At 36.7% G+C, this 24,944-nt stretch overlaps 1 protein-coding gene across 1 annotated transcript; it reads left to right on the top strand.

Annotated features, from left to right (window-relative positions):
• The first annotated feature begins 98 nt into the window (after positions 1-98).
• Positions 99-24,834, top strand: LOC145786781 (uncharacterized). Its single transcript, XM_082598522.1, has 10 exons — positions 99-208; positions 4,533-4,729; positions 9,383-9,506; positions 12,587-12,682; positions 13,156-13,314; positions 15,077-15,283; positions 17,268-17,394; positions 20,712-20,764; positions 23,757-24,314; positions 24,694-24,834. The coding sequence occupies exons 1-10, from the start codon at positions 167-169 to the stop codon at positions 24,802-24,804; spliced, it is 1,674 nt and encodes a 557-aa protein (XP_082454648.1). The 5' UTR covers positions 99-166; the 3' UTR covers positions 24,805-24,834.
• The last annotated feature ends 110 nt before the right edge of the window (positions 24,835-24,944 follow it).

The raw sequence follows: 24,944 nt of genomic DNA on the forward strand, positions 1-24,944 counted from the left end.
TCCTCCGTGTCTGGAATCTTCTGAAAGCAATTCGATTTCTACTGAAGACACTTCTTCAATTACTTTTGACGACGACGACTTAGTGAATTTTGGAAGTTCGGAACGGAATTCAGAGAAATCCAGCAGAAACGACATTTTGTCGCGCATTAGCCAAGTCCAATCTGACATGGAGCAATTGAGATTTGACACGTCAACCTCAACACCGGAGGTAAGAAATGTAGACGTTAATATCACGGTACAGTGTGGTCCACGAGTGCATAAACACTCGCTGTTTAAGTGATCGCTATCGACTTACACAGCAACTTGCTGCAGAAGATAAGTTTGTAGATAATTTGCAATATTCCAACATCATAAAACCGTAAATCTATGGAAAGAGTACATTGTTCAGTTTTTAGTTTCTACGACTTCAATTTCGTTGAAGTGTTTTCACTTGAAAACTAATCGTTTCAAGTACCACTATCATTCGCCCAGCGACCTGGTTTGGTATTGATTAGCTTGACTTGCAATGCAAATGTAAGATTACCAGAACATAGTAGGCTACTTTTCTTTAAGACTACTAAACAATTTCTTAAAATAGAATGATCAAAATTTAAGAAATGCATGTTACGGGAATTAAGAGATTAACAGAACATATATGCCCATCAACAAATAATTAATTTCATCAGCTTTTATTAAATAAATTTTCTTCCAAGGTTTGTCTAAGCCGATATTGTTTTTCTAAAACAATGAGCTAGATTTAAAATTTCAAAACAAACTATGGGATTGCAGCAAGTTAAACAAAATTCCCCTTGTCGAGCATAAATTTTGAAACACGTCTTGAAAGCTGATAAACAACACAAAAATCCATTTTGTAGGAAGTTGTAAAAACAAAACAAAAGCAGTCTTCCTCGAAACCGCATCTGATTAGCGGGTTTTAAACGTTGTTCTGAATGGGTGGAGAATTGCTTTTCCAGGGCAGCAAATATTCCAACTGTTCGAGCTTTGCGCAGTTATGGGAGTGTTCGTGTTGACTGTTGACACCAATTGCGCATGTTCACGCTGATTACGCTGCACAAATGCAATCGAATTTTGGCAAACTTTGTCAATTTTACGCTACGTAATAGTTTAAGAGTCAAAACGAAATTCCAATTAACTTTTTCAGCGTTGGATACTTGCATCAGCGATTTAATTCAAGAACAATCTCATTGCAGCTGACCTGATGACGTAATGTTCAACAAAACGCAATGAAATCCACTTTTCCATCATTGAAATAAATCAGACGACCTTGTAATTTACTGCGCCAGAAATTGGAAGATATTTTTTGTCAATCATTACGTTTATTTTCTAATATTTTATTAGCTTCTCACCAAAAGATTGTGTCAAGAACTGGAACAAATGCAAGAACGATTTTCTTATCTTGACCTTTTTGCAACCTTTTGGTGACGTAACGGGTGGCATTTCATTGCATAAAAACTTTTTAATGTAAATCAAAAAAGTAATAATCTTTTTGATAAGTACTCGCAAAGCAGTCCTTCAAGTTTTGCCTGTTGTTTTTAGTTTTTAATTGACTTGAAACGCGTATTTAATTCACATTTCAAGTGATGTGATCTTGGTGGAGAAGTTGCTTTGGCTATTGAAAATAATAATTCAATGTTATTTTTTTATTTATTGATTTTTTGTAATATTTCTCTCTAGCTTTACCACGGACAAGGGTATTGTGTGGCCTATTATTCTATCCCCTGAAAACCTGAAACGTGGTATCATTTGTGCTTGCGTTACAATGCAAGTTCTTTGTTTGGTGAAAAATGTTACAGGCACCAAGTTTTTTTTAGAAAACTTGCAAACGTAGCCTTCTGTTTAAACTGCAAACAATAGATCTAACGATTATGAAGAAAAAGATAATAAAGGTTTGGCCTTATGCAGTGCAATGTCGTTCAGCAACAATTGAGCAGCAATTGAATCGCCTTAATGTCAGCAAATTAATTGGCACGCACCAATACCTGTTCATAAAAAACTTTAATCGGCCCATTTCATCTTTCAACGTTGTTTTAAAGTTTAAAAAGTAAATTTTAATTGCTCAGGGTAAATGGGGCATTTTGCCCGTATTGCTAATGCACATAATCATCCTACCGTGTTGCCATTTCCGTGCATTTTTAATAAATTGCATTAGTCTTCTCTGTATCTGCCAAAGGTCTGTGTCTGAATCGTGGAACATTGTTTTAGTTGAAACGAATAAAAAATTATTGTGAAAAATTTAATTCGCAGAATGACAGCTGCAGATAGAAACGTCGAAATTCCTTAGAAAGCGATCAGACAATCAAAATGATGTCGGTTGTCTAAAAATATATCGATGTCTGATATTTTATTTTTTAGCCTTTAAATTTTATAATGTAAGACAGATTTCTACTTTGTTTCTAGATGTTGCCTTTCACCAAATGTGTAAAACAAAGACTTTGTTAAACTAATGAAAAGTGTTGGCCAGAAAACATTGTGTATCAACGACACAAATTACCTGCAAGTTATAAATCATGTCAAGAAGTTTGCATGACACAATACACAAGAGAAAGTAGTTTTATTATAGTTTTTATAAATTTACAGTATTCAATTAAACAACGTTGTTCAAAAAACAATACAACAAACTAACAAAGTACATCACATATTAAGCTTGAACGTTTTCCTACAGCTCGAAGGGTACTGTACATTGCAATACATTTTGCACAGGTCCACAAATTTGTAACACCGTGACTGACCCGGTTCAGAATCACTGATTTAGATTTAAAACGTCTGTGTAAAAATTGGAAAGTTTTGGATTGTAGCCTAAAAATATAACAACAACAAAACAAAGCAAAGCTTTGCCGCCACATGGCTAAACGTGCACTTTAAAGTGTTAATATCAATCAAAATGAAAGGGATGTCTTGTTACTTTTTGTATGTGATTAGTGTGATTGATCGGTGGGCGTGAGCCGCATTAGAGGTGGATCATTAGTGCTAGCACGTTGTAGAGGGGAACAAAAGGTTATTGCAATAAAGTGTAAATTATTTGAATCGGTAGACCTCAAAGATTTTTCTGAAACACACTACTTTCTTCGCTGCAGAACTGTTTTTGAGCAATTTTAGTTTTATACTTTTAAAACAATTCTGATGACTTAATTTCACAACTTAAGATTGAAAATGTGTCTTTTCCATAACCCAGCTAAACGGTTTGTTTGACCAAGTCTTTCTTACAAGACGTTCTTGGTTTGGGTCGTGAGAATGTTTCACTTTTCTTTAATTCGCTGCGTCCTAAAGATAGACCTCATTATTAGGACCAGACCGAACGGATAAAAATCCATTTTAAGGCGCTTAGTCAAGCCACGTAGGGTATTTTTTGTGGGCCACAGTTGAAAATAAGACTTGTCTTAGACGTTCTTTCATTTAACCGTGATAACAGCGGACCGTGAATGCAAAACTGCTTCGTCAGAAATAAGCACCTGCACGTTGATCAATAATACTGCTAAATCTGCAAAGTTATCATTGTCATGCATGGATATTTGTTTTATTTATTTTTATCGTAGACCTACAGTCCACTCTTCTACAACACTACACCCATCGTTATATAAGCTACATATCACTGTCACACGTGGCAGTATTATCTAGACTCCAGAAAATAACCGTAGCCGACTTCACTAAACGGTTGACCAAATTGCGACTCGGAAGCCAAATAACGATCTTTATCCCATTTCAGGCTAATGTGCCTCAAACAATTTGCGGAAAGTTGGCTCAGTCTATTTATCCGAATTATTTCATTTCATACCTAAACCTGATTCCTTTGTCTGTGCATTGCTTTATTCCAACTTGGGTTATGCCGTAAAAACAATGTGTCAGAAAAGAAAATTTAATATTTTATTTGTCTGTCGACGACTTCATCACAAAATTGTGGGTCAGCATGTGGCGTTTACCATATGCTGCAATGTGAATTATATGGGTGGTATCTCAGAGATGGGCATAAAATTATTGCTTGTATGCTGTACCTGAAGTTTGAAAATAACCAAAGGCATTAAGAAATATTAAGCCTTGATAACTTTGCAGATTTATAGTTGCTGGTTGCTGCTGTTAAAGAGGAGCATTTGCTCTATGGTTCCTTATTGAAACGTGCAAAGGGAAAATAAAAAGGGGATGCATTGCTAGTGAGCATACTAGGTTCAGATAATATCCACATACATATCTCGTTGTCCCTACCCCATCTGATAGTATTATTTTTTATGAGATAAACATCCACATGTGTGCATAAAAAATGCATACTTCTTGATTTTGCTTTCTTTGTGGCTTCAAAAAATTTGAAGTTCATTCCATGTAGCTTCAGTGATTAGATTACCACAGATTTGTTTTACCTTTCTAAAAATATACTTCCACTGGCCAATAGCCATACACAGAGTATACCTCCAGCTTTTGTAGACCTATTCTAGTTTGCGCTTTTGGGAATTTGTTGCAATCTACTGTATACTTGAACATTCATATCGTAAAAAAGAATTTAATCATTGTAAAAGGAAAAACAGTCAGTACGTTCTATAAAGGGTGGAAAACTTTCCGAAGAAGACTTTTTTGCAAGAAATGTACTCATGGATTTGAATGAGATAGTGTCAGAGATTTACGAATTGTATGATGACTTCGACACTGATGAGAAAGATGAGCAATCAGAATTCAACGAGTTGAAAAAGCAACTGCAACAATACAAGCGGACTTGCCGTATCCTGGAATATGAACTGATGAGGTAGGTAGTGTAATATAGTGTAATACTTTTTCAACGAGACTGCATGTTTTCCGTTTTCTTGATAAATGCAGTAGCTTTTAAGATTAGCCTAACGAATTAGCAGTATTATTTTTTGCCATGTGTAGGTTGCTTATTTAGATATATTGATTGATCATTGAATAAGGTTATAAAATTAGTCAACTAGACGTAAACAAACCCATTTTAATCTATTAAGTCAGTGTCGCTACAGCCAACGCAAAGGTAAAAATCGTTTTCAAGTCACCAGAGCTAAAGGATGCAGCCATGACCTTACTAATGTTGAGACACATCCTGCGCAATACAGCTAACAAAAATTGCTAGTTATTAGAAAAGAGAATGAGAAAATGCTTAGGAGAAAATCTTTGTTGACCACAACCATGTTTTTACAGCATATCAGAAGCCAGGTTGTTAATGTCTCCTCATAAATCCAAAGCTTACATCCTGTGAAGCTTCCTCGCTACTTTTTATGATTTCTATGTCGCTTGTATCAACTCCACAGCTGTTACCGCAATTCGCAAAGAACAATATCTTTTGTGCACAACTTCATGAAACATATTGCGCCTTTCATAAGCGGAAAGGCAAAAAGTGATGATCAAGTCATCAAATAGCAAGTCTAATCCATTAGTTGTAGGAACAAAAATGTTTTTCAATTGCATGAAAAGAGAGACCGAAAAGTGGTGACTTCAGTGCTGTTTTTCAACGTACACAAATCTCTAAGTTACCACTCACGCTGATTTGATAAAATTGTTATTTTCGTGGTTTATTAGCTGTTCCGAATTCGCTATTTCGGCCGTGCTTGTTCCTACAGTCAGTATCCGGACCGTAGCCTACAATGACATTATGACGGACATCCTAGCCAGCAAATCAAACCGGTTGATTTAACGTCTGCGTACGCTGAATCAACACAATATTTCTTTTGACTAAGATGTGGAACTAGCGCGGTGTATTCAACCAAATTTAAGCAGCAGCGCAAACGATGCATCCAGTGACGCATGTTTTACGTAAAAACCGAACGATTTTGCAGCTTGTGGTATGATATTGAATGAAACATCTGCTCCACATCTGGTCAAGTTTTGTTGTCTTAATTAGAAATCGAATATTTTAAGCGCAGTCTTCTGTTGCGTTGCTGTCGGCATGAGACATCAGAAGTCACAACATCCGTGATCACTGGACCATGAAATGGCTAATAACGTTAGTATCGAGCTTTGACAAGCTATTTTTTTTTAAGTTTAGTTTTCGCATTACTTGACACTAAATTTGTTTACTTTTTAAAGCAATGAGTTTTCGTTACAAATTTTTTTCGCGGCGTTTATTAGCCTACTTTTTTTGTACAGTGTTTGACAATCTAAATTTTTGAGAATTTTCATGTCAACAAAAACTATAGATAGTTTTGCTATTACACGAACTGGAATTTTCAAATGCTATATAGAAGTACAGTTACTATTTTACAACATTGATTTTCCGTCAATACATGCCCATGAGTTGTTATTACATCACAAATCTTCAACAACGACTAGGTCACTTATCACTTCAAAAAGATTTTGTCAGTCCGGCATATTTGCAGTAAATTTACTCGAAGAGAACTCTATAAAGCAAAATAAACTTTCCAATGTGATTGTTAAAGTAATATTGAAAATTTTTAAGCCTTTTATTGCATGTTGAGAAAATTTTGTTCAGTATTTCTTATCACGTCTGACCATCTTTGATAACCTTAGCATATTAAGATTGCATAAGAAAGTCGTGGCGAAGTGCAGCCATAAATGTTTGATCTGATATCCAGCACCAGGCAGCAACGTTTTTTTTCAAAACGATTCAACATCTACAGACGTTGAATCGATGCAAAGGGGTGGATTTAGCTGACTAGGTAACCCCGCTGCATTTTTGATGAAGCGGCAAAATATAGCAAAAATTCAATCCGTAATAGTTTGCAATTTTGACCTTTTATTGCCAAATAGTCCCTCAGTTAAATGTCTGGATTAGGCAACATTGTCGATTTTTTTTCGACTTTTGGTAGACATAGCAAGATATCATCGTCATTATCACAACGGCTGAAAAAAATCTTTTGAAAAATTTTCGGGTCAAACAGTGTAGTTTGGCTTTCAAAATATAAAAAGCATTTTTGCTGTCAAGTAATTTCATGGTGCTCGCAGACACGCCAGTTATGATACATGCCATAAATTGGTCACGGTACACATTTAACAACACTTGGACTAGGTGATGCCTGCATGTTTGTGTAGTGTTGCAGGAATACTTATCATCAATTAGTGGCTTGTACATTCCCTCAAAATACAGACCAAAACCTGTCAAGCCAAGTTAAAAATGTGATTAAAATCAAGTCGATTTTGACAAGGACAAAGTGATTTTTTGTAAACATTATTGCAACAAATTTTTCATCTATTATTGCATCTAATTTGTCGCAAGATACGTCATAGCTTGCAAACGCTTTTTATTTATTTCAAAATCAATACATCTTGATAAGAATTTGTGTCACAGGATAATTGTCTATATGCAAAAAAAATTCCTAGAAAAGCTATTGTTGGAAATAGGTTACCTCTATATTGAAGCATTTGAAAAAACGACTTAACAAGTCGCTCTAGAAATTTTTTCTTCTCATAGCTAAAACATTTTCATCGCTTAGTAAAAAGCCAATGCTTAAAATAATTTTGACTTGGTTAGTTTATATGTTAAGTTACGTAAGATTTCAGAAAAGAACGAGTCCTTGAGGCTTGACGTCATACTGATATAACGCGTCGTCTATAACGCGTCGTCTGTAATGACCGGTATAAATATAATAAGCCAATTCGCGCTAAAATGGGTTTTAACATTTTATGCTGATTGCGGTTTGCGTTATTACTGCATTAAGCGCATTTGCACTTCCATTAATGACGAAAAGTGCCGGATGTATTTGTGGAATGTTGACGCGTTATGTAGTGAGTATAACCTTCATTTGAACGGAGAAGAATGAGCATTGGCCCCCAAGCAGAACCCCTGAAAAGAAAAGTTTGGCCCGCTAGCAATGGAAGATTTGGGATTCTCCAAAATAAGACAACTCTAAACAAACGATCCTCGAAAAAGAGTTGTCTCAAAAAGGAAATGCATCCAAACTGAATTCAAACCAACTATATCATAATAGGGATCAAAAGAACACACAATGTTTTCATTCAGTCTCCTGGAAAGATTCTGTTCCCCTAAATCATTTTCAGTCCTGGTTTGAAAGTAGCCCTGTAGTTTAGACCCCCTGTCAAAGCTACTGTCAGCAACTCAGACCCAGACAGTGCAGACTGGTATTTGAACATACGCATGCCAGCAAATTATCCCCTTTTTCATTGAAACAACGTCTGCACACGTTTACGCCGCAATCGTGTCTCATAAAATCAGGTTTATGTTTAGTTTCTGTGAAAACCAATTAAAGATGATTTTGATATATTTTGGCAAAACAAACGTATCACGCTGTCTTTATTACATGCAAATTAAAATAACAGGAAAGTAATTTGTTAGTATTAAATTTACCGACAATACGCGACCGATTTAATTGTTTGAATGTTTTTGTATTCTTCAATATGCTCAAGACAACACCGTTCGGACCACTAGCTATTTACCTTTTGATTAACAATTTAAAAAAATGTACAGTATTAAGGTATTGTGAAATTTTGACGAGGCTACTTGACACAATTCGTGGTTGAATTTTCAACGCTGTTTTCGATCTGAGTGACATATCCTGAGCCTACCAGAAATAAGTCTTCCAAACTACAGTATAGGCCTATAGCCTATACTGTAGTTTGGAAGACCTTTTAATATATTGATTTATTGGACAGAATACTGCTGGCGCTGCTTAGGCGTATTACATGGTAACCGCCTCTTTTCACACCAACTCAATTTGAAAAGCCAACAGGCTTGCAGAGAAAATCGTTTGTTGAAAATTGTTTTTATGAGAAAAATATAGTTTATATAAATACAGAGCCTTTGCTTAGATTGGTGAAGTGTCTTACTGTGACTATACTGCTCCCAAAAAGTTGAATTCGACCCTGCTTTAACCACAATGTGTGTCGTCCTTTGGTGTTGCTCCAGCTAGCATAAGTTTCAACACCGATAGACGATGGAAAGATGTAAAAGGATATTGTTTGCAGGGATGTGAACTCTTTTGCTGCTTCACTCTTCGTTTTTCGTGGTTTTAGTTCAGTCATTGCAGAGTGCGTTTATTACAAGCTCACGACTTTTATCCAGGAATTGCTATAATTTATAAATATTTATTCACTGCATTGTTCTCCTAGTAACTTGACGAATTAGCAAGGTGTGTTTACTGTTGAGGTGGCAAAAATTTTCAAAATTGATGATTCATAGACTTTTCCCTTGCGCCTGCGGTGTTTCCACAATCCATGCCGTTGGAGTGGTGGTTACAAAATCTAAAATAAAGATGAATCCAAAAACCCTTTTTTTGTTTTGAAACTATTTTTTCGTTCACTGCAACAAACTTTCCAGACAGTAAAACAATCGCTGTTTACAATGATTAAACGTCTGCAGGCGTTGAAACAATGCAAAAAAACGATTGATTTTGTTGCCTGGGTTTCGATGTATGACAGCCATGATGTCATTAGTGGCAGTCACGTTTACCATGAAATTGTTTTATTTTGTCAGCGCTGATGCCAAATCTGGTGAAAACAACCAAACGGGTGAGTTGCAAGAAGAAATCAAATTGAGCCGCCAAGTTGCCGTGTCCCTGCACCGAGAACTAAAGTCTGCTGACGAGAGACTGAAATTAGTAAGACTTGACGCAAACGTGGTACTTTTTACATTCATCTGTCTGCCAGTAAAAATAATAATAATCATTGCATGAGTAAGGCTACCGTGCTCAATTTGATACAAGTCAGACATGGTTAAATCTCGAAATTTTCCACGTTAAAGATAGAATGGTCTTCCGTGTTTTCATTTCTACTGAATTGTCAATCATTTTGGCTTCATAAAAGTCAACCTACACTTACTGTAGAACAAAAGTGCAAAAACAAGAGCATCGCACCAGACTACATGTTGTTAAAAAATCTTGGAAAAATCGTGACTTCCAGCTTATTGTTTAGTCTGAACCCACATACAAGACATTATACTTGGAAGTCATTTTTTCGATACGTTTTTCCATGTTTTGTTTTACGGCACAAAACAAGCCTGATAAAATCTAAAATAGCCTAGCTTGTGTGTTTTTTTTTCGAAATTTACTGTAGTTAATATCAATTCGATGACAGATTACAGATATAAATAGAGTTGCATGAATCCGAACTATCCACCTTTGCAATGTAATGTAATTCACGTAGTTGCAATAGTTGACCATATCTGTTTTGAGCTTGTTGATTGCAAAAACAACACAGTCAATAAATCCTTCGATTGTCGCTTATGCATACGGTCAATATATTCAATCGCCATCTCCGCTTGCAGCAGATTGTGTATAGCCGAATGATGAGAGCCCTGGAACGGCAATCGAAAGGGCGCCGGCTCGACAAGAGCATGCGGCTGTGTCTCTGACAAGACTTAAAGACATGCCTGAAGGTGGACACGAAGATTGACTTCCTTGGCTTCCCGTCCATTTAGTCTAAATTTTCAACCACCAGGTGCAAGCTTGGATACAAAAAGAAACAAATAAACATTGACTATATGTTTCCATAAGTCACGGTTTTTAGCTAGCCCGCCCAGTGTCGTCAAATAGAGCTCCATGCATGCCTGGATGTTGTCATGCCATCGGCTTGCTGGTTTGTCTCTTTTTCCTTTTTCTTTAACTTTACCTTCCATGCAGATTTTGCTGACTCCGTATTTTGATCTTTTAGTATGGCCTAAAAGTTGTAGAGTTTTGATTTTATTGTTGCTGCAATTGGGTGTAGCTTCGTTATAGTCAATAAGTCTTCTATTTTCATGTGGTCAAGTAGCCTTTTATTGGGCATGCTTTTCATTATGTGATTTTGGAAAGTTGAGAGTTTTTCATTTTTACGGAGGTCAAATTTACACATTCTAGACTGCATAGCACAACTGGTAAGTGTTGAAAATTTTTGATTTTTGGTAGTCCATAGGAAGGTAATATCTTTTTATTCTTTTCACTGTCCAGCCTAGACCGATTCGGTGTTGCGCTGCAGTTTCTCCATCTTTGGTCGAGGGTAGTTTGTGGCCAAGGTATGCGAATTCTGAAACCAATATAGCCTACGGTCAATACCTTTGTCATTTATGTAAAATTTTACTAAAGTTTCAAAATCACCAGACAATACAGTTGTGATAGGCAAGAGCTTAATTTTCTTTGAATTTATAGTAGCCTCGTTCAAAATCATTCAAAAGAGCGCCATAATCACATTGCGTCGATAAAACTTATAAAAATGGTGTAGGATGAAAAGAAAATCGTTGTTTTTTGTTTTTTCACCTAACTTTACAAAAGCTTTTTGAGCAACAAAAAAACAAGCATTATTGATTCAACGATGCTTTACTTACCAGTGTTTACTTTGAAAGATTCAAGACTATATAATAACATAAAAATTACAATTTTTGTAGTGACGAATTCGGGCCCTATTTATGTCTCCTATTGTTGCATTTTTCACGTATTGATCAATAAACATTTTTACAGCTGTATATAATTCAAAATCGTGACGGTAGGCTGGAAAAGTGGTTTGAGCATGTTCATCTTTTTTTCGTTTTGACTTTAGTTCGTAACATTTTAATGAAAGATGGTAGATTTGAAGGGTAGCCTACAGCACATTATATTTTTTGTCATATCAAAACTTACGCTACCCCTGGTGGTTGAAGATTTAGCTTAAGTGGACGGGAAAGTAAAAAAGGCAATCATCTTTGTCCGCCTTCAGGCATGCCTTTAAGTGCCTTACCAAAGACACAGCTGTTTGAAGAAAGGGCAACACTTTTCTATGTTTTTAAAACCAACTTTCGTTCTCTGAATGCTAAATCAATCTACACACATGTGCATCTTTAACGTGATCAACTATGCAGTAGATGGAAATTGCATGTTAAAGCAAAAGCACAGTTTTGCGAGTGACTTGAGCTTAGTTACAAATAAACATAATATGCAAAGAGATTTCGCAGCTCACAATACTTCTGGAAACCTTCTGCTTGAAAAGTTCACTTTTTTTCCCTCGAAACAGTTATGGATTCAGCAATCTTGGTGAAGCGATGCTGTTTTCAGAACATGACCGAACCAGACAATTTCGCTGCGAAACGCCACCGTGGTTGTAATTATGACATTGCAAGACTTTGTTAAAGTAAACGCAACCCGCTGGACCCTCGTACAGTATTAAATTGAACACTGTGTCCACATATTCACATTTCAACAGCTTAATTTTGAATTTTGATTGTAGACAAAAATCAACGCATGTTTGGTTTTCCTGATGGAAACCACTCAAGCAGAAAGATAGAGTTTCGAGTCTTGCTTGCATTTATCCTAAAAAAAAAATTCTTCAGGATTTTATTACCCTGAAATTGAGCAGTTAGTATAGGATTCCACTGATATCACACTCCTCGAAACCTTATAGTAGGCTACTAGCAGTAGACCAAAGGAATACATCAACAAGAAGCAAATATAATTAATCATGATAGCCTGATATTTGCAACGTAGAAAATGAAACCTTCCTTTTAATTTTCTATTTTCAAAAGTGTGTATGTAAAGTATGTTACTTTGAATTTTACCATAACAAGCAATGAAATCCAAAAGCTTGCAAGATATTATAAATCGCAAAGCGGATTTATTGCTTTTGTGTGGTTTTGCGCTTGTTAGGACCTATTACAAGAAATTTAACTCACTTATCTTAAGGTAACCTTCTTAAGTTTCTACAACATAAGAATATTTCGATTTTGTTTCGACAGATGGTTTGCGAAAACGACCAGTTTCGGCAGAAATTAGCAGCTTCGGAGATTCAAAAGACAGTGCTGGAGAAAGAAGTTATTGCTTTAAGAAACTCGGTAATTTTTAACGCCTGTTACAACCATTATACAACCATTATATGAGACTTTATTATATTATCTCGATATTAACTGACATTTATCTAACAAAAGAGCACAATTTTTTGCATTTCTGGTCATGTGTGTCACCAGACTATAATATACAGTTATACACCCTTACAGAGCAATACGTACCGACATACAATAAACTATAATTTACTAATCTGATACCAACCGTTGTTTTCGACCTTTCCTGAACAGCTGAGTGGGGGTCAGGTATTATCAGACCTTACCCTTTTTAAAATATCAATAACGACCTGAGTTGATCTACGGTTTGCATGAAAAGTCGTAATATTAGTTAGTTTATTGTATCTATGTCATATTCTGGTGAATAGAAAATGTGGCAGTATTTAGGTGTGACATGTATTTGCTATTAATATTTATAATTGAACACGATTTTAAATAAAATGTTTGTCTATGTTTTTGCTTCAAAGGTCGATCAAATGAGTCTTCATGCATCATCTGTTCAAGCCAATGAGGGCGAAGCTATTAAGTCACGTGACACTCTTCCGGAGCTGCATCGTCAAATACGATTTCAGAATGAAGAAAAAAGAGCAATTTTGAAACGTTTGGTTGACACAGACGAAGAGAAAGTAATTTTTCATGTTGCAATTTGAGTTATTATGTAAGAGATGTGATTACAATATGTCTTTTAATTTTTGACAAGACAACACGTAAGCTAAATTGTCATGGATCGAATTGCGAAAGAGTTTACTTGTTTTTTCTCAAGCACAATCCAGATATTGTGTTTGAGCTTTAGTTTCAGATAAACCTGTTTTCTGACATTCCTTTTTTATAACGTACTGTACACCACGGTGGTTTTGGTTAGACGCCCAGAGAAAGATTTTTGGCAAAAATCATGAGAAGGTTTTGCACTGAGTAAATCTTTATCGAAAACATGAGACTGATGCGCGTCTTCTGCAATTTTGAAAACATTCATTTCTTTCACCAGTGACGTATCTAGAAAGAAAATTTTAGACACAACTGTTGGAGGGGGGAGGCAGGCGAACGTCATTCAACATGAATTACAATGGTGTTAAACGTTGGAATAGCATTAAAAAATATCTTTTGGGAGCAAGATAAAATTTAAGGGGAGCGATTGCCCCCCCCCCAAGCCTCCGAGGCTACGTCCCTGCTTCTGACCACCGACCATGAAGCAACAACAGCTTCATTAAGTATATTCATCTTTCAAGAGAGTGCCACCGTACTTTCAAGAAGCGAACAGCACATTTTAAACGTTCCGAGTAGGTTATTGAATACGTCTGAAGAGGATTTAATCTAAAGTGTCAATAAGATGTTTTTTTTTAAAGGGCAAGAGCAATATGTAGTAACACATATTTTTCAATTTTAATAAGTTTGCTTTGTCCAAAAGTTGGTTGAATTTGCATCAAATTCTGACCTGGATTTCACTACATGGGATGGGTTTATGAGTTCACTATTAGGATGGGTTACGTATTCTTTCAAGCTTAAAATCACAACAAAATTGTGCTAGTGGCTACGCTTAGTTGATGAAAAATAAAAAATAAAAAACGTAACACTATTTTCCATTTCAGTGAACATTGCGACTTAAAATCGATATTAATTTTTTTATTTCAATTGAGACGAAGCTAAGCTATTTTAGGAGACAAATTTCAGAACAAGCATTTTATCTGAATTTTGTTTTTATTTTTTCTCGCACTCTTTCACGTTTTCTTTTTTGTTATGAGTTCAATTCATCTCAATTATGCTCGAAACGACCTTTTTAATAGGACACTTCGAAGAACGAAAACCCGTTCTAAATGCTTTACGTTGCTTTACGGCTGTTTCTTTGTTTTTTTATAGCACGCCTGCATGGAATATTTGCGTCAACTGCGCAGCAACCTCGTGTAAAATGGCAAACTGTTATAAATAAACAATGATTTGCTAAAGCAGTTTTAGATTGAAAAAGCACATTCCATAAGCGGTGAAATCGTCTTATACTGTAGATAAACGCGTTGGAGTGAAAGGTTTCGGTACTTCGTTTTCTGCCTAGCTTTATGCATTTTCTTCTCAAAGTGTCTAAAACGTTTAACGTTTATAGCATATCTTACCTTTTCCTTAGTTGGTGCTGCACGCAATCTTTTTGTAACCTTCCATTCATGTTATACGTTTGTCAGACTTTTGCGCTCGGGAAACGGGAACGTCTTGGCTAATGAAAAATTACACTTTTGTACTTTGTTGTCTTCAAACGACTGGGGAAGGGAGAAGATCTTTTTTGCGAAAAGAGAAAAACCTCCATCAGTAGCTTTATAAATACTTTATTTTTTTTAAGTTTCATATTTTTAATAAACGAACCAAAAGCATGATTAAAAATAACTAAAAAAACATTCTTTTCAGAATCTTCTTGAAAACCAGTTGCAGTTGTATTGGAATAGATACGGAGAAATTTTTGCTTCGGATCGACCAATTACTGAGGAAGAAGCTAGAAGCAACGACTTAAAAATCCGGATGCGAGTGGCGGAAGATCAGGCGGGGATGCTTGGAAGAAGAGTTATGCAACTGCAACTGGAGAATGAGAACTTGAATCAGCAATTGGTTGAAAACGTGAGACAATGCAAACACAAATTAACATAAATATGATGCAGTTTTACACCGGTAGGTCGGCTGCATAGCTGAGTGGTGAGAGCCTTGAAACGACAATCGAAAAAGCGCCGGTTCGACACCGCTCAAGAGCATGCGGCTGTGTCTTTGGCTGGAGACTAAATGGCGTGCCTGAAGGTGGACACGAAGATTGGCTCCTTTGCCTTCCCGTCCACTTAATCTAAATCTTCAACCACCGGGTGTAAGCCTGGATACGACAAAAAAAAACCAAAAAAACAGTAGGTCCTGGTGAGTGCTCACTGTTCAGCTTTGCAACTGATAAGAATTTTTATTTCTCCAACAGGTTTTTTATTAGAACTTAGTTCGTAGTCTGATCTACTCGACAACGCCATATAAATGCAGGGCTGCTGCTCAAAACAGAAAGAACTCGTTTAGTTTAATCCGTCCAACAAAACAACTCTCTTTTACTTGATTAAATGTCTGCTGATGTTGAATCAATGTAAAAATAAGTGATTTTCATCGCTGGAGAGTGCTAACTTTTCAAAATGCATAGTTGAACAATTTCTACGAAAATTGAGCTTAATATTAAAATTCTTTGAGATTTGGGCAAAGATGATATCACCTTTTTTAATTCACGAAGTGTTAGCTGTGACTGCATTGAACACACTATCTTGTTAACGAATAAACAGCTCTGTAAGTTTGCGGTTATCAAAAACAAACACATTTTCAACAGTTCAATGCCATGTAATTGTGAAGTCATTTAAAATTGTTGCCAGTACATACTTCAAACCAAATTGAAACAAAATATTTTTGATCAATCTCTTATAAACATAGCTATCTCAAGAAGTGGGCCGATCATTATTAGCCTTGTTTTCCTACACATTCCAATTCATGACAAACTGCTAAATTTTTAAATTACGAAAGCTGTTATGACAACTATTTTTAAAATCTTAACACTCATGATGACGATGTCACCTTTTAAAATTTACGTTACGAATTAAAATTCAGACTATTGTTGTGATTTCGTTTCGACCCTAAATGGTTTCTCATGTTTAAACACAACTGAATATCCGGGCATAGTATTTTTCATTTTAAAATTGTTCGAAAATTTAGAACTAAAATGAAGCAAGCTTTTTTACACACGGCATTGACGTCTATCTTGAAAGAAAAGAGAAACGATTTTTAGTTCACCCTCTTGTCAACAGGCATGCCATACAGCAGTCAGACGAATATGACGTCAGAGAGCGTCAGGGAATAACAAGATTCCCATGCTCACATAGTTCGACACAGGAAGCCACAAAGGGGATTGTCAAAATATGATTTTAAAATAAATCACTTGAATTAAGGGCGAATCGACTCTTAGTCTCTATGGCAGGCAAAAATTTCAAAACCAAGTCAATTTTTTCATTGCATTTCGTTCAATCGTACATCACAAATATAACACTTTACCATATTCGAACAATGTTAGCCGTTCTACCTATGCTACTGCACTTTGCCATGTCCAGACTTATGTCTAGAAAGTAAAGATTTAAATGAAGTGAACCGGAGAACAAGAAAGCCAGTCTTCGTTTTCACTTAAAAGCATGACATCAACTGTTTTGCCAAAGACACAGCCACGTGCTGTTTAGAGGTGTCGAACTGGTGCCCTTTCGAACGTCGTACCAGAGTTTTCATTGCTCGACTACGCGCGTGACGCCATTGCATCGAATGATGGAGCTATGCGAAAGTACAAAAAATTATCGAGTATAAAAAGAGAAAATTATGAATCACTGCGTGGATGACTAGCTGAGAGTTCTACTTACTGTGCTTCCATGCCCTTTCTGTTGTAGCCTAGACACAGTGGCATGTGACGTCTGGTTTAAAGTTTGACCAAAGCAAGTAATATTGATTCTACTACAAAACTTTTGCAACAATCTTTTAATTTAGAATAGCCGACTGGTGCATTAGTTTATGGCGAAGGTGAAAAGATCATTTATTCTTTTTGTAGGCAAAAGCAATCACGCCCGATATATCGCGAAAGACAAGCTCGAGTGATTTACAATTTCTCGAAGATGAAGTGGAAGCTTTAAAAATGACGTTGGATGAAATAGAAGAAGAAAATTCAACGTTGAGACGTCTGTTAAATGTTTTTTTAGTACAATAATGACAAATTAAAGTAGGCTACTCTGTAACAAAAACTCCGGAAACGAATTGTTTTATCAATCATTGGTGATAAGCAGTTCATCTGTAAATTACTTTTAAAAGTAAAGTTCTCCTGGTTGAGGCAACGGAATTACATCTATGAAGAAATACGTTATTACTAGCTTTTTCTGCCCATTATTTTTTCTTTTTCATTGTACCGGTATTGATGTTATCCCCTTTTAGTTTGAACTTTGATTAGAAGAGGCCTTGTTTTTCTACACATGCAGCCTAAAGTTGGCAAACGTAAACATTAAAACAATAACTGTTCCAAAGTAGAAAAAAAGGTTTTTTCTTAGCTTAGGCTTGGATGAATTTTTAATATAAATCACGATTGCATCAACCGTGATTACAAATCAAAAAGAGTTTACGTGGCGTATCTATGCATATTCAAGTCGTTGCCCACGGCTATTAACCATAACTGCGAACGTCTTTGCGGGTGGAGAGTTATTTTTTATTTAACTTTGACTTGACATTCTGGCTACAAACTCGTTTCTAGGACCAGAAAATAAATTTAACATGTTCTATAGTGTTTAAAATAGATTAGGATTTAAACAGACAAAAGCAGCAATTTACGGACGAAAATCGAATACTATCACAAAAACATGTTTATATTTTTTTTGCTTTTATGCAAAGGTAAGAGAAAATCCTTCTAGGAAAAGTCAAAGTAAAAAACATGCAAGAGAAACTTCTCTCAAAACATTTATCCTGACAAGCATGATCTTGTCAACATGATAATGCACGCTTTTAATCAGTGGCATATGCAGGAGGAGCATTGGGCCATGCTTCTCCCCTCTTTCTGACATTCAGGAGTTTTTCAGTAATTTTGCAGGCTTTCAGATATTAAAGTGTTATTCTTTGTTAAAAAATGACAAATTTAATCAAATGCCCCCCGTTATCAAATATGCGTACTCCACTGCTTATAAATGTGTGCTACATCACTGAGAGATGCATAGTAGTTTACTCTAAGCCAGTGATTCTTAATCTTTTGCCTTGTCTACTCGGCACCACCTTGAAATTACCAACCAGTTCTCGCACCCCCTCCTAGGATTGGCTGAATAGTAATAGTCGCTTACAGTTTGAAATTTTTGTTGAAATCTGGTAAAAACAACTTTGCATCTTACGTCGTATTATAACAAACCTTGATAATTTACTTTCAGCATCCCCGCACCGCCTAAGCACAGGTCTCGCACCCCTGGTTAACAACCCCTGCTCTAAGCTATCATCAAGCTTCTATCGTATTGTATAATTTGAAAAAATGGTATTATTAAAAGTACACAAACATCTCGTTGTCAATCCAGGGGCGGATCCATCAAGTAGCTTTGGGGGAAGGGGGAGATTTCAACAAACCGCAATGATGTGCGGATCCGATGTTACAAATACACCGTGTAGGGAAAGGTGACCATAGTTGTGCAATTTTTAACATTTTAATCAAAAACTGAAGCATGAGTAAAGTTAGCAAACAAACGTTATGATGTGGTTATAGTACAAGCATTTACAGCAGCAGTGGCCGAGTGGTTAGCGCGTTGGGCTCGCAGTCGAGAGCCTGCATGTTCGACTCCAGCCACCCGCACTTGCTGTTGTTTCTCTGGGCAAGAAACTTTACGATAATTGCCTCTACCCAGTGATCGATTTCGAGTAATGGGTAGTACCAAATTTAAGTCATAAGTAGAGTAGACAACCGGAAACAGACATTGCAGTCGGCTGCAGCGTGGGTCAGGTGTACGTCGGAAGGCGTACACCGATGCATAGCGCTCAAGTCCGCTTTCCCACAATGCAGGATAAAGATAACACTGGCCAACAACTGGCCATTTACCAACAAAAAACACTACAAAAATCAAGTTTTGCAGATAAACTGATAGGTGCTTTTGACGTTTTTAAACGGTGACTAAAATTGCACAACTATGGTCATGGGTGTCCATAGTTGTGCACTCTGATTCCTTAATTGTGTTAATTGTGCAACGGTTTTGTGTATTAACTTTAATATTGCAGTAGAACGGAGTGCAGGCAATGGAATCTCTATGAAGCTCAAGCTCTACAAATAAGCTCACTTTCTTAGAGAACCAACATCTATTCAAAATGACAACTTATCTGATATCTCAAAAACCAGGAAAAAATGCAACAAACTAACATTTACAGCAACAGCTCGCCAGTGCCGGTCTTTGGGGTGTGCAAACCGTGCGATCGCACAGGGCCCGCAAATTAGGGGGCCCGCAATTTACTCAGAAAATGCAGTAATTTTGTCATTTCCAATGGAAAAATTCAACAAGTGAATTCAACAAAGGAATTAGCAACAAGAAAGACTCAACGGGTGCAACCTATTTCGTTCCCTGAAAAGATCGGGAAAAAAACAACAACATAGCCGAAGTTGCTGATTGGAGTTGCCGCAAACATTTCAAATTTCTCTCGATCTTTTCAGGGGACGAAATTTGATTTTGTTACTCCGATTTCAGGGTACGAAATCGGGGTACAAATTTTGCAGGGGACGAAATAGGTTGCATCTAGACTCAACATAGCTTTATTTCCGAAAAATGCCCAAGAATGCATGATCTTATCCTTTTGCCATGCCACCGAACAGCACCATTTTACAGTAACATTCATACCCAAATTTTGAACATGCTCTCAGAATGCCCCAAGTTCAAAGTAATTTTTCAAAATTTTCTTGGGGAGGCCCCCCAGGCCCCCCGCCGCTGGGTGCCATCTTCGGCGATCACGCCGTCAGGCTTCACCGCCGACCGTGAAACCCCCCCCTCCCCTTTCAAAATCCCTAGCTACGCTACTGAATTGGATCATTGTCATTGGGGCCCGCAAATCATATTCCGCACAGGGCCCGAAATTCCCTAAGACCGGCACTGAGCTCGCAAACAGTACGCACGAGAAATCTGTTACCTATTAAAAATTAGCACATTGCTTAGAGGCATCACATGAGGGGTGTCATGCTTGATCAACCATGCATGAAATGGCGGGAAATGGCACATGCACAACTATGGAACCTGCACAGTGCACAACTATGGTCACCTTCCCCTAGCCTAAGTTTTAGCCTACATTCATGGCTCAGTTTTCAATACAGGATTACTAGGGTGGAGTGAATGTTACTTTATGTTTTGGATTTTGATTTAAGATTTTGTAATGTCTTTGAGCCTAAAAAAACCCCGAATATAATTTTGATCTTCCTAGTCGATTACGTCATTTCTAGGATATTAGGAGTAGCAGAATGTATTTGTAGTTGACTTATTGTTTGCATTGTTTTCAGTTGAACTGAAGCAATCAAAGGATCACAGCTTTCAAACTGAAAAGAGACTGCAGGTATGGCTCGCAAAGCAGGCCCCAGCTAGAAAATCTGTTTTTTTGCATTGATTCAATATCTACAGACGTTAAACCAATGCTAAAGAGACGTATTTTTTTAGTTAGGTAGGTTGTACAAATATGCGTTCCACTATGAAACATACGCATAAAATGTCAACTTGCATGTAGAAATTGCTTCTTGATGAACTTATCTTGATTAATGTAATTTTGAAAGAAAACAACACTACGATTTCATTTTTAAAGCTTAAATTTTGTTCTATTTTGAACTTGAAAAAGTTCAACACTAACCCGTCGCCTAACCACCTACACCCACTTTAGTCGCGTACGTGCTCCCAGGTGGATATATTCTTTAGGGTTATAGGCAAATTGTTCGTAAGCAATTGTTCGTAAAGCAATTGTTCGTAAAGCATTTCTTCGTATATATCAAATTTTAACTGCATGCATGAAAAAATGCTTTAGGAAGAATTGTTTTACGAAGAATTAATTTTACGAACAATTGCTTACGAACAATTTGTCGGACACCATTCTTAAGACTGACGCATCGTTGCTAAGTTATTATTGATTGTGTAAGAACATCTTTTAACGAAGATGCACCAGCATCAACCATTGATACCGATAGATAATAATAATCTTTAAAGATTATTTTTTAACAACAGCGTTAGATGGAAAGCTGATTAATGCTTTCTGGTTTAAGATTGAAATGAAGCATTAGAGCTTGTATAAACAAAGTGGTTGGCGAAAATTCATCAAAACAGTTAAGATCCAATAAAATTTAATTTAATGAAAATATCTGCTCATCCTTTCAAATATGGAGGAACACAGCGTACACAAGTGTTATTCACTTTGTCAGGTGGAAAGTACCTCGTGTGAAAGATATTATCAAAACGACTTTCGAGAAACGTTATTGTTCAACTAAGCTTTATTTTCATTTCTTGTTTTATCCAGTAATTTGCGTTCAATTGGGTAATTCTGATATATGTTATAGCAAACGCATTGAATTTAATGTGTGTTGTTTCCACGTATAAGCAAATTCTTTCGAATACCGGCAACTTGTTTTCGAGAGGCTCCACGTTAGAACTTATTAGGAAAAATAAAACACGCATATAAAAATGCTTCAGATTAATGGACAGATCATAGATTTTAGTAACAATTCTTTTTAAAGCTGTTTCTTTGGAGCTTAATTTTGTGCATTATTGCTTTGAGGTAGCTTATAATAAATAGCTTGATGGGCCTTTGCATTTTTTGCGTTTTATTTCTTCACTGCGGCTAACGCTAATATAGATCTATTGGCTTGTTGGAATGGAGAGTTTAATAACAAAAAAAGGAATCGTCTCAGCATGATTGCTTGTGCAAAACTTTCTTGCATATGAACCTAGAAACAGTTCAAAATCTCGATCTAATTTTTGTAGGCCTGCTGTTAAATTCCTAAAGCCATTTTTGAGGCTTTAAAATATCACATGATGTTACTTTCTTCACCTCCCATATGAAGCCAAATATGTCAAATTATATGCCAGTTTATTATATGCCACCATTCAATAAACCCAAGATGAAATGTTAGGGAGCAATTGCTACTTCTCTTTTCGACAAGTGCTGAGTAGCCAGCTGTGGACAAAGTAATCTGTGTCCAGCAACTTCTTTCTATCAATCGTGTTTTCGATCCACGTCTACCAACCGTTGCAAACACATGTCTTCAAATTTCTTCTGTAAAATCTGTTTTGGAAATCTACAAACAAACTGTATCTTCCTTCGAATGTTACTTGAATTAAATTTTCCTTTCAAGTATAAAATCATATGGTACACAGTTTATTTTGTTATGCAATAAGGTTGCAAAAGTGGCAGTCAATTTATTCTTGTATACCTATGGGAGAACTTTATTGACAATTATTTCATGGTTTCCGTTGCGGGTTATCGAGTTTCCCTTGTTATTAAGTTGCTGCCTAATGTGCCTCCAACGTTGAAAGTGTTCGAACTTTTAATCGCAAAGTGGCGTCTGATTGGTTAGCAACTAATCTAATGCTGACTAGCAATTTGCAACAATGCTGTCAATAAAGAGAACAATTAGTGCAGGTCAAATGGTGGCCAGTTAGGACACAGGCTGTTAATTTAATTCCCAAACGGCAATTGATACACTGGTTTTAAAAAAATATTGAACAACTGTGGAATTGACAGCCCTGGTTTTGCAAAAATACTGCACTTGTGAGGTGGAGAAGTACTCAAAACTTACAAAATTCTTTAAAAGTATTCCTTCCTTAGCTTAGGCTATAAACGTCAAATGTCTTCTCCCATGGATGGGATCGGGTTAAGGTGTAGGGCGTAGGCATAATACCCCTCGTAGCCTATGACACTTTTTCTCCAGCCAATATGCAGCTCAATTTGACAGTTTAACGATTAAGGAGTGTGCTGTTTGAACAGTTCCTTACCTGTCATCGTCAGCTTGTCACGCAAATGTCAAACAGCGCAGTAGTCGTTGAAAGCCTACATTTTCAACTTGACAATGATTGTAGAGCGTGTGTGCAAATGTTTGGATGGTCACCAGGTTGATATGTATTCATCAATGCAGTTTATTTCATCTTGCATAAATAAATCTTTGACTACAGCCTAATTTAATTTTAATCGGTTAAAATCTTCCAAAGAAATGCAGTATATTGTTCCAAAATAGTTGGAAGATTCCCTTTCCAACAGTGTTGAAATTAAGCCTTAGCGGTATTTAATCCTTAATAACTTCACCGCATTAATAAGGCTAATATTTCTTCGTGAAAACCGCCATATTTTCTTTCAAAGAACCAAATGAATGTCAAGGGATTATAAAATCATTCTATATGCATTCCATATTAAATCCGTTTGTACACTTGATCGTATAAGCATTTGTTGGTATATTGCGTTACTTGGAAAGTGGACGAAACACCAAGAATTATGTGAAAGCATCGCGGTTACCAAAAAATTATTGCGCTAAGTTTCTGTGTTGATGATTTAACAACCAAAAATGTTTTAGATATTCCAAGCCACTCAAACGTCTCTAAGAGGGTTGGCCACTCCAACAACAAGTGACAAGATAGCTGCATGGGAGGTGTCTGACCGCAGTTTGTCGCGTTCTCCAACCCCCAGGTCGGAAAGTGACTTTACAATGTCAGGAAACGAGTTTATGCCGGTTTTAACCGCAATCGACGAGGCTACGCAGACCTACGATCTCCCACAACCGAGACCAACGGACATCTCAGATGAATGCAAACTCGAAACGGATGGAAGCGCCGGGTTTGAGTTATCGAAGGAATTCGAAGACTTGCTGAAGCGAACCGATGACATTGACGTCGATCACCTGGTTTCGCAGTTGACCAGTTTAGCGATAGCGACGCGTCACCTTGTGGACGAATCGCCAAGCTTGAGCGAATCGATAAAATTCATCGAGCAAGATGTAGACAAGAGCAATGCGTCAACACCGTCCATTGGCGAAGAACGCCAACTGTCTCTACCAATCCGAAAGGAGAATAACATCAAACCTTACTGGAGACTATCACCGGAGTCCAGCGAAAGCAACCAGCAATGTTTCACTGTAAGTGCAGCTCGCCAACAAAGTTTAAGTTAATTACAAGCATGGCAACAAACGGCTGTCCAATTATATCTCCACACCTTCATATGACGTTTGTTACCAACATATACATAGAATTTAATTTGGGTAGAGAAGTTACTTTTAATTGAACAACAAAATTTTTTAATGTTTTTTGTTGTGTTGTTGGTTGCTCACTTATGTCTGTTTATATTTATACTATAGGGCGATATTCTTTGCTTTTTTCCATATACAGAACCCTCCTTTTCAAAAGCTAAACTGTTCTTTGTCGCCTTTAGTGCTAACATTAAATTGAAGTTTTGCACTGAACATAAAACAACATAGTTTCTTTAGGGCTTGATTCTAAATGTGTTTTGTTTTACAGAAATTTCACTTCCTGATTTTCTCGATTCTAGTTTACATCATAGTGACGTCACTCGACATAACGTCATTGTCCAAATTTGTCCTTCTCACTGTGTTCTTCTTCATGGTGTGAGCAAGAAAGTGACACGAACAAGCTCTGCACCTACATGAAATCGTGAAGGAGCAAACTGTCTGGAAGCATAGCTTCTTCAGGCAATAGACTTTGTAATAATTGCAAGTACGGTACAAGTGAATAATTGATGCGAATCGATA

The sequence above is a fragment of the Aplidium turbinatum genome, chromosome 17, assembly GCF_918807975.1.
Source record: "Aplidium turbinatum chromosome 17, kaAplTurb1.1, whole genome shotgun sequence".
Taxonomy (NCBI): Eukaryota; Metazoa; Chordata; class Ascidiacea; order Aplousobranchia; family Polyclinidae; genus Aplidium; species Aplidium turbinatum.

Bases quoted from the DNA above. Each gene is read 5' to 3' on its own strand.
- LOC145786781 (XM_082598522.1), top strand. From the start codon at position 167: ATGGAGCAATTGAGATTTGACACGTCAACCTCAACACCGGAG. The intron at 209-4,532 runs GTAAGAAATGTA...CGTTCTATAAAG, and splicing joins CGTCAACCTCAACACCGGAG to GGTGGAAAACTTTCCGAAGA. The intron at 12,683-13,155 runs GTAATTTTTAAC...TTTGCTTCAAAG, and splicing joins TTATTGCTTTAAGAAACTCG to GTCGATCAAATGAGTCTTCA.